At 40.4% G+C, this 19,686-nt stretch overlaps 1 protein-coding gene across 1 annotated transcript in view; it reads right to left on the reverse strand.

The window, feature by feature from the left end:
- LOC104930045 (VPS10 domain-containing receptor SorCS1) overlaps positions 1–19,686 on the reverse strand; it is a 179,946-nt gene that overhangs the window by 26,297 nt on the left and 133,963 nt on the right. The window contains exons 6-15 of the mRNA XM_027281067.1: positions 16,555–16,619; positions 15,117–15,235; positions 14,814–14,903; positions 12,977–13,156; positions 11,746–11,892; positions 10,539–10,641; positions 7,023–7,099; positions 5,493–5,584; positions 5,009–5,116; positions 1,573–1,690 (exon numbers count right to left, since the gene is read on the reverse strand). Coding sequence (XP_027136868.1) covers positions 1,573–1,690; positions 5,009–5,116; positions 5,493–5,584; positions 7,023–7,099; positions 10,539–10,641; positions 11,746–11,892; positions 12,977–13,156; positions 14,814–14,903; positions 15,117–15,235; positions 16,555–16,619 — 1,099 coding nt within the window. The remainder of the gene's footprint in view (positions 1–1,572; positions 1,691–5,008; positions 5,117–5,492; positions 5,585–7,022; positions 7,100–10,538; positions 10,642–11,745; positions 11,893–12,976; positions 13,157–14,813; positions 14,904–15,116; positions 15,236–16,554; positions 16,620–19,686) is intronic.

The following is a 19,686-nucleotide window of genomic DNA, read 5'->3' on the forward strand; positions in this document are numbered from 1 at the left end:
CATTAAAAGGAGGAGTGTGTAGGATTTATTGGCTTTTAGCAGTGTGGTTGCTGATTGCAACCCCCTTGCCTGAACCTCTCTAGTGTGAAGGAGAGACTACAGTCTTCAGTATCTTCCCTATATATATATCCAGTGTTTAGTTTGTCTCTTCAGGAGAGGCAGGGGAGGTAGAGCCTCAGCTGTCATCATGGAAAAAATAAAATATATAACAAACAAATGAATGAAATGCTTATATTTATCGAATGGTTTGAACTATAAACTAATTTTCCATTTAACTTAAACAATTTTGATTGTTAATTTATTAAAAATTGCTAAATTTTCGCATTTCCCGTACAAATGCAGGGACGAGGCAGCAGCAAGCTGAGCCTCACTTTGGATTGCGCAATCCCTCACAAACTGTGCTCTGCAATGCAATGAGAGCATGTCACTGTCTCTCTGTATGTCACCAATCAAATGTTTCAAACACTTAATATATGCCCCCCTGACAATCCATAGTTTAGCTGATGTGTATAATATATGTGTGTAACCTGTTTCAGCACTAGGTGAGGCAGGCAGTTCTCTTGAGACAGAGAGACTTTTAAAACTGAAAGAAGACAAGGAAGACCTCTAGAAAAAACTGCTGACGATCAAATGGTGAATAATCTACTCTGTTGGGTTTATATATTTGTGAATCTGATTTTGATTGAGGCAGAATCATGACCTCACCAGCCATGAACCTCACGCACGTCACTGCTGTAGAAATATGGCGGTTCAACATAGTGGACTATATTGGTAGTAGGGTTAAGGTCAGGCCCTGACCCCTAAAAGTTTCTTGTTGGAAAGTCAGAGAGTCAAAGGTAAGCATGTCCTTTCGTCTCTCATCTGAGCTAGGTTTAGGGTAAAGGTTAGGGTTAGGGTTTGATCATATTTTTGTCTATTTTTTGAATTTGCATTATCCAATAATATTCTGCAAGAGTCAGCAGAGATCTGTTGTGGACTGAAGCTCTCCATTCCTCTGCAGAGTGAACAAAATACTTGAGTTTTCAACCAACTGCTGCACTTAACAGCGTTAACCTGCAAAATGTCACTGAAACAGATGTGAAACGGCTGCTGGCCTTGGGCTTTCTGCCGCTACATATGAGCATTTCACTCTAACAGCCTGTGTAACAATCCATTGACCATCAGAGAGATATCACAACTCTAGGCAGCACAATTCCCTGGCTTAGAACAAAATAGTAGTTATATAAGCTGTCGGTGACGGTGCTTGATGATAATGAGGAAATCCAGATTTATGTAGGATTAAACTGAATGAGTGATCAAGACACTTCAACAGCACCGTTTTTAAAATGGGAATCAATGCACAAAAAAATGATAATAATAAAAATGTTTTTACTGTAATTTGCTCCTATGTCATATTACCTCAAAGCTAATTGTTAACCTTCTAAAATGAAATAAATCAAGTTAATCTAGTTGGAGATTTTCTACTACGTGAGCTTTAGATGTAGATTTCTCCACCAGTGTGTGGGAAACAGTTTTTAGGAAGTGAGATAAACAAGTCTGGTCTTTATTTCTGTGCTGGCATGTGGAGCGTACCTGGTTGTGGAGATGCCACGTCTGATAATCCGCCTCTGTGCACCTCCTGTTGAAGATGGACCTGAAGTCTATTTTCACCAGCTGCCACTCCGAGCGATGACTGACGTGGCCGAATATCCTGGAAAATAGACACGCATGCCGCCGCCTGTTACATCCACAACATGCTGCTGATAATGATGAGTAGAACTGTGGTTACGGAATGAGGATTCGCTGTTTATTGTTGCCAACAGTAACATTTACCTAATTCCTATATGCTACACACCTCCATTGTCAGTAAAGCACGCTGTTGCTTCATTATTATGACTGCACACACGTTTATACTACTTCACACCTTATGTATATTGATCCGCAGCTGAAATAATCCCCATTGAGTGCAGTATTTACTCCTTTCTGCTTAAAGTTTGCTATGAGCTACGGGGTCCAGCTGTTTTAGGGAATTGTTGAAATGAAAAACTCAAGAACTCATGAGAGGAAGCTGAAGGTTCCAGAAAAAGCTACAATGTGGACCTTGATTCCAGACTTATTCGGTCAAGCTGTTTTTAAAGATTTACATTTTTAGAAAGAACAAATCTGGGCTGAGTGCCACAGACAGGTAGCTGTGAAGTATCCAGAGATGCACTGAGGTTAGTTATGCTAGAAAATAACTAGTTTGTTTGACGTTTTTCATAGCAGCCACAGAGGAAGATTTGAAGATTTCTCTCTGCTGGAAGGCATTCAAAGTGTTGCACTTATATGTACACGAGCAGTGACAGCAAAAGTGGAAGTAAAAGAAAACCCGTGCTTTCTTTCTCAGTTCCACACAGGTGGCTAATCGGTGTGTGGAGTAAGTCTGAATGTGAATGACAGAAACTTGTTGAAATTGTAGGATGCAGCCCAACATGGGATTTGATGGAGTGTAGTGGTGCCAGAAGCCCTCATTTGTGAAATTGCAATGTCTATTTGAAACTGTCTAGTAGTGCTTATTCTTGACTGAATGTAGACAAACACTACATATCCCAACTGAACTCTATCATAGCAGCATTTTTGGCAGGAAAAAATTAATATTGTGAGACAAACCTCAAGTTCAATCAACGTGGCCGTCTCCCAACGACCCTCCAGCTCTCTCTTTTTGGACCAATTTCAACCATTTCCAAGTAAATATTTGTCTATCTTCTGAGGATGTTTCGTGATAGAATTTAAGGATTTAAAAAGAAAGTATATTACACATGATTTGGAGGGATGTTTTCAAAAATGCAACACTGGGTTTCAAAAGACGTTACTCAAAACGCCCCATCACTACATCAAAAATAATTATGATGTTCAAGCAAAGCTCGATATGTGAATATGAAGAAAATTGTAGAAGATGGATGTAACAAACCTTCAGTTTTAGGAGGTCAAAAAAAGTTACAATAACATTTTTTTTTAAATCACGCAGCAATGAATTATAGCACGGATTACATGGATGATCTATAGACTTAAAGATCAAATTACAGTGGTGATAGGACCAAGACCCATGGCTGCAATTTTCACATATATGGTAAAAATGTAATTTTAGGGAGTTTAATCCAAGCAGCAACCTCTGTGAAGTGGAGCCAATGCAAAGTAGTAGTCTCCATGTCCCCATGTTGAATGGTACAAAAAACAGTTTTGTTCTCTATAGCTAATTTCCCTGTTCATGACAACTGTACTGAGGGTGAATTTATATACAACTCACCTGTTCACATTATATTAAGGGTTAAAGTTATGCAGGGTTAAGAGCGTGGCTGCTTTGATTGACAGGTCGTTGCTGTTACAGGTGGCTTGGTTGAGCAACCAGGCTTCATCCAGCCCGCTTCAGCTCCACCCACAATCCACATCTTTGCCCATTGTTAGATTAGCTGGGAGACTGCCAACAAGGTGACGACCAGAGTCACCACACTGAGCTTCAGTACGGCTGTTTAACGTCACGCACACGACATCCAAGCTTGGTACTCCCTATGATTGATGTTTTGTCATTGTTGTTTTTATTTATTTTTATATATAGTGGAGCGATACAACTAACCGTGGTAAGGACACATCTGACATAGCACCAGACAAAAAAGCGACTTAAACCCACAGTAGAAACAACAACAATGGCGAAGGATACAAATGTTAGTATATTGCTATTACCAAAGGAAAAAGAGAAGAGTAAAATAGTTTTAATACTCATTGAGAGCCTCTCTGGTTGGAACCTTGAAGACAATGGGGCACTGTGGTGGATCCAGTCTTAATCTTAAGGCTTTTTGTTGTTCTTGTTAAGTTCTTTTGTATAACTTTGAAACAAATATGCTGTTTGTGAGCATTTCTTTATTTCTTTTGAAAGCTTAATCATAATGAACATTCAGATTTTTTTTTTTTAATGGTCAGAATCCAAGGTTATGAGTCTAACCAGATAAATATTCCATCTCCGGCTAAATGGAGTGGGTGTGTTTCTCTGCAATGACCCCCCTCACCATTCATACCACAACATATTTATCACAATCAATCTGTCAATTAGCTCTCGAGGCACCCGACCATGACAGGCACTTACTGTAAAAATGAGTACAAATTGATAAGAAAACAGTGCATGATGGTCTTATGGATACTAATTGTGCATCTGCTAGCTGAGAGGGCTTGTGCTCCAGAACTTATTCTCAATGCAAAGCTGCCAGTCTTTACAAATACTCGCTTTTCTTCTCGCTCAGACTGTAGCTGTGCGTTTTCCTCTCCCCCCCTCTCCCTCTCTGTCTCTCCAGCTGTGCCCTATCACTCTCCTGTAGAGCTGACTACAGAGCCGACTGTCAGTCTGTCATTTATGGCAGGTGTCATGAAACATTGATGTAATGGCTGTGGAAACCCTTTGGTAACACATCCCAAAGTCCTAAATCTCTGCTGCTATAAGGGAGTAGTGCTGTGTCATACCATGTGCACACACTCCAAGCTTGGGGCTATTCTAATAATAAATGTGAAAGAGCACAAAAGGAAATCTTCATAAATCTGGTTTCTGAGGACACGCTGAATCATATTCACTGCACTTCCTAATTTTCAATGCTGTTAAAACTTTTTTTTAAAAGCAAAGTTTCTTGTCTGTTTTCTTCTCTTCTCTTCTTTTTTTTCATCATTTTGATCATTTTTCCTTCATGTTCTTCAAATGGACAGTCGTGCTGTCGCTGGCTGCTAAAGCAACTGATCTCCTGTGATCATAATCTGGAGACAGCTAGTTTTGATGTTAGGTAGACCTTGAGAAGAATCTTTTTTTATTCATGAAAAAGGAAAACAGGCAGTCAGGAATGCTGAACTGAGCAGGCTTGGATGTGGATGCAAGCAGCACTGGCTTGAGTTAAGGAAGAGAGAAGACGATACTCACACCCGCGCACACAAACACAAAGGTTATCTGTCTTTTCTTTGATTTATTGCCGCGAGTGATCGACTTTTCTGTTGACAAATCTCTGCCACTCACGTCATGATGAGAGTCTCCTCCCCGGGTTCGCCCAGCACCCCGTCCACGAACAGAGGTGTGTTGGTGAAGCTGTACTTGTTCCACTGGCGTCCTTCGTCGAAGCTCAACCTGGGAACACACAAACACAAGAAGGTTGCACAAGAATCCGACCCTCTCCACCCTTCACTGTGTGCACGAGCTAATGACCCTGAGAGCTTGTCTAACAACTTTAGTTCATATTCCACACAGAGGCTGAGGTGCTCTGCTCAGTGAGCACGATCGAAAGCTCAACTCATTGCGGCTTGAAACGCAGAAAGGTGAAATTGAATGACAATTGTCAAAACAGAATTCTCCATGGCTGGTGGCTTCTGTACGCAGAATAATACCGTCCCCCCGGTTCGAAGACAAACTCATTTACCTTTGTTTGACTAACTTAAGACTTGGAGCTTCCTCTGAGGGAATTAGTCATGCTGTGACAAATGGCGTCTCTGTCATAATGACTCACCACAGGTGTCGGATCGGAAGCGGAGTGTGTCTTATTGCGACTAAGGCTCCTCCTTGGTCGAGATACAGCACCGCATACTCCTCGTCAAAGATCTGCAGGGACGAAAAAAAACAAAAAAACAAAGAGTGTTCACTCTGCAGGCTTGTTACCCATGTGCATGTCCAACACACATCTGCACACACACACACACACACACACACACACACACACACACACACACACACACACACAGCATACATCACAGGCAAAACCTGCTACATCAGCTTCTGAATAATTATTTTTCATTGCTGTGTTTAATTAGAAAGAGGGGCCCATAAACTGAACACACCGGGCTCAAGTGAGGTAAGGGTTCAGGTTAGATTATGGATGTTAACAATCACTGGATAATGTATGCGGATTAAAAGCCTCTATGATAAAATCAGACAGAGTGAGTGAGGAGGAGGAAGAGGAGGATATTTTTAGTGAGAGGATGGCAGGTCAGTCAATTCATGGTGGTCCATGTGGCAAGTGGCTGTGATTCCATTGGGCAAATCATTGGAAAAATGTATTATCAGGTGCGAGTCAGTATTATTAATAATATAACATGTTTGCTGCAGTGTGAATATTTACAGGAATATTCACACATGGTGAACAGTTGTTTTATTTATATATATATATGCAGCAGCAAACAACACATATATACAGTACATGTATAGCCAACATGTATATGGAATAATCAGGTTCCCCTCCACACACACTTTGCACACAGGCAGAACAACAATACATTTGATTTTGGCTTTAATTCATGTTTTTGGCTTTATTAAATCAACAGCAGCTTCTGTTGGAACTGTATAAAAACAGAGTTTATAGTTTAGTCGGGAGCTCATTCCACACTGCTTGCCTAAATGATTTACTTTTTTTTTATTATTCTTCACAAACTATCAAATTATTTGCTGACAATCTTGGGGTCCTGACACCTAAGTTGAGAACCACTGAGCTAAAGAGCCATTGTTGTTAGTTGTTGCTTAGTCCCATTTATGAAAGCTTTGAGTTAACGAGAAAAACGGTAGGTAGCGCTGACTCTCCCGTCAGAAAATGAGAAGATGGCGCAACAAATGAGTGCCAAAGGAAGCTGAAGCGGTAAAAACAACAATGCGAAAAACATGTTTCATGTTTTAAAGAAAGGTTACATCAGATCTGTGTGCAGCCAGCAAGCATGTTTTACAGAGCTGCGTACAAAGTTATTCGCAAAATTAAAGTAAAGTTTTTAGAATTCTGCTGTTTCCATCAAACCTTTCTGCAATTCTTCAAAATGTGCATCAAAATTGATGAAAAACATTGATTGAAACAAGCTATTGTTTGATGTTCTCCATTCAGTAACATATTACAGAAGTTGAGAGCGTATCTCTGAACAACAGATCTCAACTGTCACTCAACCGCTGACAGAAACTTAAAGGTAGACTGTTTTATCATCTTTTATCTTTTTATTATTATTTCATTATAGTTCAGGTGAACTTCAACAGTTACAACAATAAAAATAATTCTCCTTACCTGTCTCCATGTGTTTCCTGCGTCCGAGGTGATAAACACACTGACGTTGCTGGTGGTCAGCTCTGCACCAATGGAGCCTGGACGTGAGTAGGCCAATCACAGAACAGACAGAAAACTAACTACAGTTAGTGTTTGGCATGGCAAACTGCATTATGCACACACAGGAAATTAAGTCTATTTGAAATGACATAAACCCACATCTTATAAAAAAAAAAAAAAGTCTTTAAGACTAGCAGTGGCAATACAGCAGGGGGCCCGCGTCTCCGGCTGCAGGCTGGGGCTGTAATTACAGTTCTCCAGAAGATCTATTGTTACTGTGCAGTGCAACATTTGCCCATACTCCTAAATTAACCAATAAATCCAGATTACTGTATTCATCTTTCAGCAGTTCTGACCATATTAAGACGAGCTTTCCTAATGCTGTGCAGACTGCTGTAATTGCTTTAATTTAGCCTGTAATTGGTGCCAGGTGGTTAAACACGGAGCACTGGAAGTATTTCAGAAGCATGCTTGTGCCCTTGTCTTCAACGCTCATTGAGAAACAATTCGCTTTACAATCTCGCCGGCTGAAGATCTCAGTTTTGCTGGATGGTTCTCACTCTGCTGCAGTGATGTAGAAGTGTGGTGTGTGCATACATGTGCAACAAAGCACATACTCAGCAGTAATGCTGGGTTTCAGTCAAACCAATCTCTGAACCCTTCGGCTATCGTTTGACACAATGTAGCCTCTGGAGGAAACGGCCAATGTTTCATTGTAGCTAGTGGATATCCGGAAACCTGGGCCAAGACTTCCTTTGCAGTCTGATTAGCAAGTTGACATGTAAGAATGACGCTAAAAACACATTTATGATCATCTCTATAAACAGACAGCAATGCAGATAACTTTATAAAAAGCTAAATGAACGTCTGACAATAGCCGGTTGGTTCCGAGATTGCATTTGAGATAATGTGCTGCATCTCTTCCTGTACTCTCCACACGGATTGTTGACCTGCAAGTCCCAGTCGAACGCTTTCATATTGGCAGAGCTGATGATGGTCTCTAGACTGAGACATATTCTGTTTGTGTTCTCTTTTGGACCTTTGTTGTTACTTTTGCTATGCAAGTAAAAAACTTTTTTTGTGATTGGCTGGTACTACTCGACACAACAGAAATGGAAACCAGAATGCTTCTGGTACCGAAGTCTTGGTCTCCTGGCTACAGGTTCTGAATTCATATGAAGATATCTTTTCATAGAGATAACAAACCTTCAGCTGGACAAGGTCAGTAAAACAATGCTTTCCAGGTTGGTGTTAAGGTAAAGAGAAACTTAATAACCTGAACGCAGCCATTTCACTTATTAAAAACAGACACGCAGCTCTGTCAGATTGTTGTTCCAGCAACTTTGTATCTCTGTCCTTGACCATCTACACCCTGCACATAAACTATATTTGGTTGTCATCCAGATGTCAAATAGGTAATCTGAATGATTGGTAGGGAGTTTGTAAAAAAAAAAAAAGTTTTTCCTAGCTTTACTTTCATATTGGCAGAGCTGATGATGGTCTCTAGACTGAGACATATTCTGTTCGTGTTCTCTTTTGGACCTTTGTTGTTACTTTTGCTATGCAAGTAATAAACTTTTTTTCATCATTCCTCATTGTTATAGTAACATCTTAAAGCTCAAGTTCTCCCATCCTTCCATTATCTATTTCAGAGTGGCAGTGGGCTGGAACTGTCAGTTACAATTACTTATTACATAGAAAAAGTGGAATCTGTAGTCTATCACAGATATGACACAGATAATAACACCCACATTTACACCTTGTGATTATTCTGAGTGCTTAATTCAGCAAAGCTGCATGTTTTTGGAGTATTGAAGAAAACTGGAAACCCACACTGGCACATGGAAACTGTCCTTCAGATTTGAACCCACTGCACAATGAGTGCAATGGAATCGACAATCCCTCATTACAGCCTGTCCATTAAGTCCAACCTGAACACGGAAAGAGGCCTCCAAAATCTATTGGACATTTACAATGAACAGATGGCATAATGTCTGCATACAGTATCGCTGTGCCACAATTTGTCTGATTGTCCTCTTGACACCGTTAGACTTGCAGTTCTGAAATGTCACTGTATGCCAAGATGTCACCAATAAATAGCATAGGCAATGGGAATGATGGCCAAAACTGCCAAAAGTAGTATTTTCAGGCCTGGAGATGAACCCACTATTACTGTAGACACAGAAGCTAATCACAAAACAATGCCAGATTTCCCTTCTGTGTGTTCATTCTGGCCATTTTGTATCTTAAATAATGACAGAGATCAAACAAAATCAGTTGATTGTTCTATTCCCACATCCCTGAAACCTGTTTAATTCACAATGTTTCTCAAAGGTCCAGACACCAATACTCTTAGCGTGAGCTTGGCCTTCTCCAGGCACCCGAGGCGTGTGCCGATGTGTTATTGACAGTGCCGGTCCATGCGGGAGTAAATATCACTGAGGTGTGAATTCACCTGGGGGACTGCTGATCTCATATTCCGCCATTTCTTTGTTTTCTCCCCACTGAGTCAATGAGAGCCTCTGCTTCCTCTCCTGTGTTCTCAGGAAGAGCGATGCTCTGAGGGCTAAACCATGACTATTATATAGTTTTTGGTGCTTTGGCTTTCTGTGCTGTCATTTGGCCCTGTTCAAAAGTGACGTGACACATGCATGTTGTACTGATGCTGAAGAGACAGGCAGAAGTGAAGAACAAACAAACAAACAGTCAGTTGCATCTGAAAACACTCTATTGTCATATTGAAAACACGATTGCACTGCACTGACATGTTGAGTGCCAAGATATTCAACTAACTCAAAGAGGCAACTTTCTTTTGGCTTTGTCTGTCTAAGTGACTTTTGTGGTCTTTGTCTCCTTAAGTTAGCAACAGTGTCTAGTGCATCCATGGATGGAAAACAGAATCTCCAAAGAATGGAGACACACTCGATTGTGAATGCCAATAAAAAAAAGAGAGAAAACACTGGATAAGGACTCCAGATGGGTCTTTTCGTTTCTCCTTTGTTAAACCATACAACACAGAATTCATTTCACAATCTCAATTGGATGCATTGTCTTAACGTTCTCTTTGGTTGGAGTTTGGCTTGCTTTCTGCAATGTGTGTAGCATCTTTTGAAAGAGTAAAATGCAACCCTGTTTTGATCCAGTGGCTTTAAAACGTATTTAAAAAACAACTGTGAGGACCACATAGAGGTATTTATTTATTAATTACTATGCAATAGATAAAGCACAAAGGCTATACTTTTAAAGAAAACCCCTCATTAACTCCAAGAAGAATAAAGTATCAAAAAAAACATTTGAGTACCTGGTAGCAGTTTCATTGTATGAGGCCAAAAAATACAAAGATTTTATTATAAATTACTACAAAAAAACTAAGAAGGAGTTTCAACGGGGCTTTGTGTTTTCAAAGAAAACGCCTCAGAACTCCAAGAAGAAAGAGAAACGAGACATGTCACTCAGAACAGATTTCACTTCACCCACCTGATGCGACGATGATCCCTGGCGCTGAATCCCTGCTGGCTATATTTCCAGACGTGTAGGGGTTTGCAGACACATGAAGGTGGAGATGTAATGAACAGTATGGCTGTGGAAAAGAAATCACAAACTCAACTATCAGATCTATCATTAAGCCAAGCCAACAGTATCACAGGAAAACCTTCAAAAGAGGCTTTTGAATCAAGCGGCCAACACGTCTACTCGGATGTACAATCCTCCCGAGTTGTAGGTTTGATCACAGGCATTTCCCCATTGGCTGGTCTCACCATTAATTTTGATTGGGTTAACCTTTACCGACACAATTCTCATTATGACCCAGTAAAATGCCAGTGGTGCAAGCCATGTTGTGATGGGCTGTTTAGAGGTTTATTAAAACTTTGACATTTCCTGACAAATGACTGTATAATACAGGAAGAAGGCAACGCTTGCCACAGAATTGCTAATTGGTTTATCAAAGAACAGTGATTATTTTTATAAACAGTATCTATCTATCTACATCTACATATATAAAGTATGCAGCAATGAAACAAACCATCATATCTACAGTCATCTATCATTCAAGAGGGTAAAGCTGGTGTCTACAAACTACATGGTAAATAGACTGTATTTATATATCTCCTTTCTAGTCTTCCGACCACTCAAAGCACTTTACAGTACATATCTCATTCACCCATTCACACACATTCATACACTGATGGCATTAGCTGCCATGCAAGGTAACCCTAATCCTAACCCTAGCCTTCGGGAGCAAACCGCCGATCTTCTGATTAGTGGAGAACCTGCTCTAGCTCCAAGTCACAGCCACCTACTACATCATCAGTAGCTAAAAAGATCCACTGTTCAGGCTGATTCTTTACTTTTATCGCTCGACTAGACCATGAGAAGCACCAAACGATCAGAAAAAGAAAGAAAAAAAAAGAAGAAGAAGCATCTGCCTTTTCTGCCTCACACCTCTTTCTCTGTGTTTCTTAAATGGGAGGTCAGTTTATTGGACTGAATCAAAATGGCTGACCTTTCAGCTCAGCAGCCTCAGAGCACTCAGCTTTGACGGGGGCTGCTCTTTCTGAGCTCAGCCTCTCATGCTGCTGGGATCAGTCAGCTCCTGTCAAGGCCTCCCTTTGACAAACGCGCATACAGTACATACAAAAGAACACGTATGAACGCAGCCTCGCTCCTACACACAGATACTCACCAGCACGCAGTGAATGTTGCCAGCCCTTAGGTCTTTGCTCGGGGCCTGCAGTAACCTCCAGTCTCTGCCTCTGTTGTAGGTGATGTGAGTCTTCACTTGATTATCCGTCTTTTTGTTGGCGAGGAACATTCCCTTTATTCCCGCTACCTGCAAAATTAGCAAGAGAAAGCTGTGGATGAAAACGGTGGTGCACTTCCTAAAGATATTTACAAAATCTTTGAGTCACGTTGCAGAAAATGAATGCAATGCATTGCAGAGCGAAGCACATGCCCCGAGGCAATGCAGCCACACACGCTTACCTCTTCTGTATTCCCAACAAAACCAAATACAGCCACACACATTGAGATGGAAATGATCGACTGACTGGGGACTTTAGAGTAATCAATGTGTGTCTTAAATGAATCTGACTCCTTGTTGGAGGCCCCCGAGGAATAGCTCAGGGATGCCGACTCAAGTCAGTGACAGTCGCATCAGGCAATGAAACTCCACTTTAGTAATTGACAGATACTTCAATCTCCCTTGGAGGAGAGATTTAGCATATCCTACGTTTTGGGTGGTGACCCCAATCAAGACAGTGGATTTCATTCTATCACCGAGGCCATGGCAAGACATGAGCAGCATCATCAACAGTCTAATTATTTGATGCAGAGATAAAGTTCTATCCTTGGATTATATGTCTTTAAAAATCATATCTAGTTCCAGAGCCTCAACATTAGCCCTTAACACACACTTTTCTTTTTTCTTTTTTTTTCCTTTTGGATTAGATGCTTTTTTGTGAGGTAATATCTGCAGTTATTCATCAAAGAAAGAAATAATCTCAGCCTCCCAAAAATCTATATCCCTGGCACAATCCGCTCTTGCCTTTGTTGATGTCAGCACTTTGAGTGCTGATTCGTATTCACACAATGTGCTCTGAAGACTGTAGGCCTACAGCAGCAGGGTTTCTTTCAAAAATGACAAAAGAAGTACATTTCATCACCTCTGCCTTCTAGCTCTAAAATATTGATCAGCATTCATAATAAACCTGAGCACTCATCAAGCAGGCCTTTATTAGATACCGTTGTTTTATAAGGAGAAATTGGCTCAAATGAATACTACATACTTGGGAGTTGGGGGTGGGCGTAGGCATACATGTTCAGCATACCAATCCCGAACTAAAGTCATTCTACTTTCAGCACCGCTTTGCTACTTTAAAGCACAGATTTAATATCATCATCCGGTGTTTGTTTACCTCGTAGAGGTCGACCATGACGTTGCCCTCGGGGCCCATGCTGCTGACCACGTTCTCCAATGCCAGAGTGTAATAGACCCCCGACGTGTCCGACACATACAGGTTGTAGGTTTCATTCTGGTTCCACTCCTGCACGGCTGCAACCACACGGTTTTCATCTGTACTGATCACATGCAGGTCCTGGCGGAGAGAGTAACACCAGTGAGGGGTTACAGCTCTGTCATGTTCTCTTTCATCCTGTCTATGTGATGCTTCGGGGGACTATTTGTTCTGTCTTGCTTTTATCATAAAAAGTTATATATATAATTAAGGATGTAGTAATAAAATGTATATGTCATTATAACATGAAAAGAAACGTATTTTACTTATATAGCATGAACTGAGTTGCATGTTGCAATAGTAACACACTGCCATACATAGTGTATTTATTGCTATAGTGCAGGGGTCTTCAATCTTTTTCAACCGAAGGACCCCTTGGACAAGAGACAAATAGAACAGGAACCCCCACATGTAATTCATATTTTAAAATGTGTCACTTATTATATTAACCTACTTATATACTGGGTTATTAGCCTATTTGTATTTATGATTCATACAAAGTTCATGCATAATTATTATTGGTTATTAAATGCCAAGAGCTCTGCATCTTTGGACCATTATTTTGGTGACGTGATGAATTTTGTTGTATTTGTGTGTGTGTGTGTGTGTGTGTGTGTGTGTGTGTGTGTGTGGGTGTGTGTGTGTATGTGTGTGTGTGTTTTAAATCAATTATTAAATTGATAATGTTTCAGTGCTCTGAGATCATTTTGGACAGTAACATTCATTCTTAAACTGTAAAAAAAAAAAAAAAAAATCCTGCCTCCATTACATATCTTTCTCACAATACATATACAGATAGACTATCGTCCAATAGCCTTGGCAACTTATCTGGTGTACCACACCTATTGCCCAATGTCAGCTGGAAATAGGGTCCACACCCCTGTTGGTGTATAATGTAATATGAAAACTTGATGGATGGATATCGATATTGGAATGTGTTAATCCCTAATATTGGCACTGGCCCCAAAAAATCCAGTATCTGTCAGGCTCTACAAAAAGTACTTTCTTAACCCTTACTCTAACAATCGAACACAGCTCACACTATGATTTGTAGCTGTCATTTGAGGAAGCTATTATTTACAATCAGAAACACGATGACTCAATGAGAAACAAACTAACTTTTAGACTGTATACTGATCTTACTATCCCGCTGGGTTTAATCAGATTCAATAATCAGAGTTTCATCTTCTGTATTCTCGTATTTTAACTAAGAGGATACTAGAGCCATTACCACTATGTCAGGCTTATTGGGCAGAGATTATGCAGCTGAGGCCATGCTGTTTGGCTGTGTGCTTCATCTACCTCTGACTGTGCCAATAACACCTTGCAGTGAGCCGACAGCAATCGGGGTGCCTAGGGCTTGATTGAATAAAACATGTTTAATTGTCAATGGGGACATGACAAGCGAGGGCATGCGCACGCCGAGTGGCACGGAATAACAATTCTACAAACACTGTGAGAGTTACTTTTGGCCTTGATTTGCCCATAAATAACAAAAAGAGTTTCACGCAGAGCCAGCAGTGGAACAGCGCTTTAGCTGGAACTTTAGCCCTGGTGTGCTTTTGAATGCAAAACACTTCAATGAGCTGCAGCACGACTAAATGAATTTGTCTATTACATCGTCGCTGACCCATGATGAGATATGGATTCTTGCCAAGGATAAATTAATTATTTGTTAAACATTAAGATCTCATGAGTGTCTGTTCATGTTCATTTAATTAGACAGTATACTTGTTACCTTGGGCAGGGTGTACTTAGGCAGCTTCATGGGTGTGAAGACATCTCTTTTAGCAGACACGTAGTAGATTGGCCTCCCCGCGGTTGACACCTTAAGGTGATGAAACCGTTGAGTGAAAACAATTTGGAGACACATAAAAAAAAACACGAGTAAAGCATTTCTCACCACCACGGGGATGTAAAACTGCACTAATGGCACTTTTCTAAGAATGACCTTGAAAAAAAATTCCAACAGAATCCTCACACTTTGTGCGTCACACACTGCTTTAATGCTTTTCACTGAGCGAACTGGACAATTACCTACCTGGACAAACACATACTCATCTTGCACCACCAGAGAATTGGGGTCAATGTAGCCCGGGAATGGTTTGCCCTTGTTGGAATCTGTGCAGTTCTGCAGCTTGCAGGTGACATACAGGGCCTCTGCTTCCACACACACACAAAGACAGACACACACATACACACACGTCAAACCATGGCATCAGCGATGGTATTAGCCAATAAAGAAAGGCAGCCTTCACCCAGAGCCAAGCGTCCTCTTTTGGCTTCCTACATTACTCGTGTCAATAAAGTGGTCCCAGTAAAGGGAGGAGCCGGGCGGAGGGGAAGACAGATGACCAGAGAGGCCAATTGCTTTCCTTGCCTTCAATCGCAGCGCTGGGAGAGAGCCTGTCCCCACATGTTAGCCTTTGCCAAATATGTGTCGGCTTCCTCCGTGCGCACATGATCAATAGTGATAGTCTCTGGCTGTGTGGCCGTAACATCTGACACGATTGATGTTTGCTATGTGTGTCTGTATGATTGGCTCTTCTCTACTGTGTTGGCTTTAAAGACTTTTTATTTTCTGACAGAATTGTGCCACTCTGAAGGCTTTCTGAGGGTGAGAGCGATAGAATGCAGTATTTAGTGAGCATTAAAGGGGTACTCACAACAATTTTGTGTTGCACTTCCATAAAGTTCTGGAACTCAAAAGAGACCAGAAAAAGAATGGTTGAACTTGAAGCAGCAGAGGCCGAGATATCCTGATTTTGAATCCCTCGTATGGGTCAAGCTTCAAAAATGATGGATGCCCAACTTCCCCATAATGTGCCTAATATTTTTTTTGATACACCCAGCCTGGATGAAACCCATATCTTTTAAACTTCATCCATCTTCAGCTGGAATTTTGTAGATTTCTAAATTGAGATAAATCCCCGATAACAACTTCAGAGGACAACATATAACACTCCCCATGACAAGAAACTAACCATTATGTGTAAAATCAGTGGACGTACCATTTAAAATAAATTTAATGTAAATATATAATTTGTTACGACAGTACTGAATTGCTCAGACAGATAATCAATTCAAGAAATTCTGTTAAAAAAAACTCATAAAAATGACTTTTTTCCAAAGAATTCTGACATCAGACTCTGTAAGTGAATTAAGTCAAATACTATACGTCAATCCACAATATCCCAGTGTTCATTGTCATTCAGGGGGATGAGTGATATTTCTCTATACTACGAGAGCGCCACTGAGCTAAATCACTTGCTTTTAGAAGCATTCTAATATATGCATTACTTTTCTCTCCATTGTCATTGTGTGTCCCCAGACTCGGCCATTTCTGCTGTCCCTATGCATTACCCTTCAGCCGAATTGTCCACACAACTCCAAGTTCCTCTCTACTTTAACACAATGCTCATGATACAGTACAAAGACACAAGAAAATGGAGCGCTGAACTCCGAATTCAATTACTCACGTCCTTCAGAGATGCTGGTTTCCAGGTGAATTAAGCCCGGCTCTTTGTCCAAACCCATTTTCGACCTGAAAGGCAGACAAATGTGTTTCAGGAACATCACCACTGGTCTTTTGCCTTCAGGCAGATGCCACCTACTGTAGTTGCTGTCTGACTTTGCAGCATGCAATTTCTCAGGTCAGACAAATTGATAACTACACTGAGGTTAAGTCAAGTGCTATGACAGCTGTGGTTTACACCAGCAGGAATTGGCCATGGGAATTACCATGTTTTGTCTTTAGTGTAGATCAGAGTTTAAAGTGTAAGAGAAAAGGACCTTGCTTTCACTGTGAGTGATCTAAATGTTTAGAGCCCCCACAAGGTCCTTTTCCGCCCAGACGGATGGAGAAAGACGTTTCCTGACATCATTAGGAGAGGAAAAGCCATTGATTTTCTCCCTACAGTAGGGATGTCCACAGATGGAATAGCATATAATCATTACGGCATTAAATATGTATTAAAAAGACTAGGGGATCAGAGGAGAGGCAAAGGCTGCACACACAGAGGGAGAGAGGTGGAGAAAGACGAGGGGGAGAGAAAGAGCGAATGTTTCGACAGGTAGCACACACATAAATGGAAGAAAGAAATAAAGGGGGTCTCTGTGTGAGGCGAATGAGAAGCAGACACAGTGAGAGACAGTCATAGACCACCAGAGCTTCTAATCATTATACGTATTGGTAGTATTGGTGATTTCCCAGATGAAACACAACTGTGAATAGGATGGCCTACTTATTCCAGACCGCATTTCCATTTCCACTGAATAATCCATTCAGGTACCAAGAACAGTGTGAGGCAGGCAGAGAATAACTCTCTGACTTATTGGACTTATGTGGTTTATTTAAACTTGGATATATTCTGCATTTAGTGATCAGTTTTTGAGCTGCTGGACGACAGTCACGTAATGTATAATGCAGGTTTAGACAGCTGTGTAAGCTATGACGAGTCATGACGGGAATTCAGAGTGCCTGTTGTTCAAGTTCGCGCTGTGTGTTTCCAGATAACATAATCATTTCTTGACAGTGTAATAACGCCTGAAAAGATTTTTACTTAGCTCGATCAAAAATGTAATAAACTGACCAATGATACAATAAAATGTCCTGACTGATGTCGCTCTACCAGATGACTGGAGATCTCAGCACCTACCGGTCTTTTGGGGATTTCTAAATGAAAAGCAGTTGCTTGAATGGTGGCGAGAACGGCAGCTAACATATACGTATACCCACATTTTACCTGAAACAGTGCTCTGTCCCACTTTGTCCTCAGTGGGGAAACAAACTATTTAGTGAATCACTTTGCAACACAGCAACGGTATATGGTATGACCGTGTTTATAAAAACAAAACTTCTGGGTGTCGCTGCTCTTAAGATTTTGGGTTTGTTGATTTTGCTTTTTGTTTATTTATTTATTTACGTCTGATTGATTTTACTCAGAAATCTTTCTCTCTATTGTGTTTAGAGATTGGCCTGTGAATCTGATATTGTAACACATTTTTACTGATAATATAATACTTTTCCAATGGTTCATTTCTTTTGAAAACTGATGATGGTAATCATTTTGATGAATAAGGCAATAATATGAAGAAGTCATCTTTCTTTCTTGGAAGTGTAAAGTTGGTAAATAGCGATATTTAGGGTACTGTTAGAGTTATTTTGGAAACATCTGATAGCGAATGGTTTGTTGTTATCAGTCAAAGATGCACTAAGCTAAAGTCCCTATCGATGGGTGATGAACCCGCCCATACCCATTCTGATTGCTGTTGTGCAAGGATTGTCCATGAAACCAGAGTGGAAGTTTGATTTGACACATCACAGATTAAGAAGCAAAAGCTTCATAGGATGGCTAACATTACACAAGCGAGCATTTAAGGCAGAACAGTGGATTCATGAAATTATGACTGAATGAACAGTCTCCTTTGTCTCACTTGATCTAATGCAGTGTTTCTTGCCATGTACAACCTTTAGAAAATATTCAGCTTTCCAAGTATCGCTATCATGACAGAAGTTAAAATTCAGTCGACCCTGTTCAGCCACACAGTTCACATAGGAAGCCGGTTTCTTAATGTCTGTAGATTTTACGGGGAAAAAAACGTCAAACCATGACAGTAAAAGTTCGTAACATAGGTCATGAAGTACGACTGTGCTTTCCTGGATACAGTAAAACACAGTCATATTTCAAAACCTTTATTTATATGCCATTTTCAAAGGGTATTCATACAGAATGAAGTAGTACTTTATATTAGAGGCTGTCGATTCTACAGGAAAACACTGAAATATTTAATGCCATATTTAGTCTCTAGTCGTTTTTCATCAGAAAATCTACATCTTAAAATATGGAATAAAATGCCAATCTGTGAAATCTGTGAAATCAACAGTATACATATCTTGCATTCATTCTGCAAAGTTTCAAATGCAATTTTATTTGACTTTTAAATACATTTGAAAGTAGAAACATTTTGAGTTTTACAGGCACACTCATGGTAACCAGCTGGGAGCCCTGATCGGCTGGCACTCTGGAGCAGTTTTTTCAGTGTCTGTTCTATTATGTCTATGAGCCAAGAAAACATACTGATAATCTATTACAAGGGACATAAATGCTGTATTAAATGACCTGATTCTGATAAATGATGAAATTTGAATTCTATGCTTGCCAACCCACTGTTCAGGTTCAGTTTCGATTCCCCCCTCCAGCATGATTAAATATCTAAATCTGCCTATCCTCTAGATTTATTAGATCACTGCTGTCTGTGATTGTTTTTTGTTTTTTTTAATTGTTCTGCATTTTTGTCAGTTGTGTCTGAACAGAGTGAGGATTATAAAGGAGGACGGATTCTTAAAGAGGTGCCTGACCAAAAAAGTTAGAGACTATTGCTTTAACTTGAGTATTTCTGGGTTGAAAAAGTTGTAACTATAACATCAGCCGGGACTTTTTACAACATTATTGATCAACTGATCACATTATTGGGTTTCCTGAGAGCAAATTTTGTTGCAGTTTTAGGAAATTGTTATATTTCCGGGTGCTACACGCCTCATATAACCGACCCGTGCCATGTGGCTGCTCAGGTTGACCACATAAACAAAAACAAGCTTACGACTCTTC

This window comes from Larimichthys crocea, chromosome I (assembly GCF_000972845.2).
Source record: "Larimichthys crocea isolate SSNF chromosome I, L_crocea_2.0, whole genome shotgun sequence".
NCBI classification, from domain to species: domain Eukaryota; kingdom Metazoa; phylum Chordata; class Actinopteri; family Sciaenidae; genus Larimichthys; species Larimichthys crocea.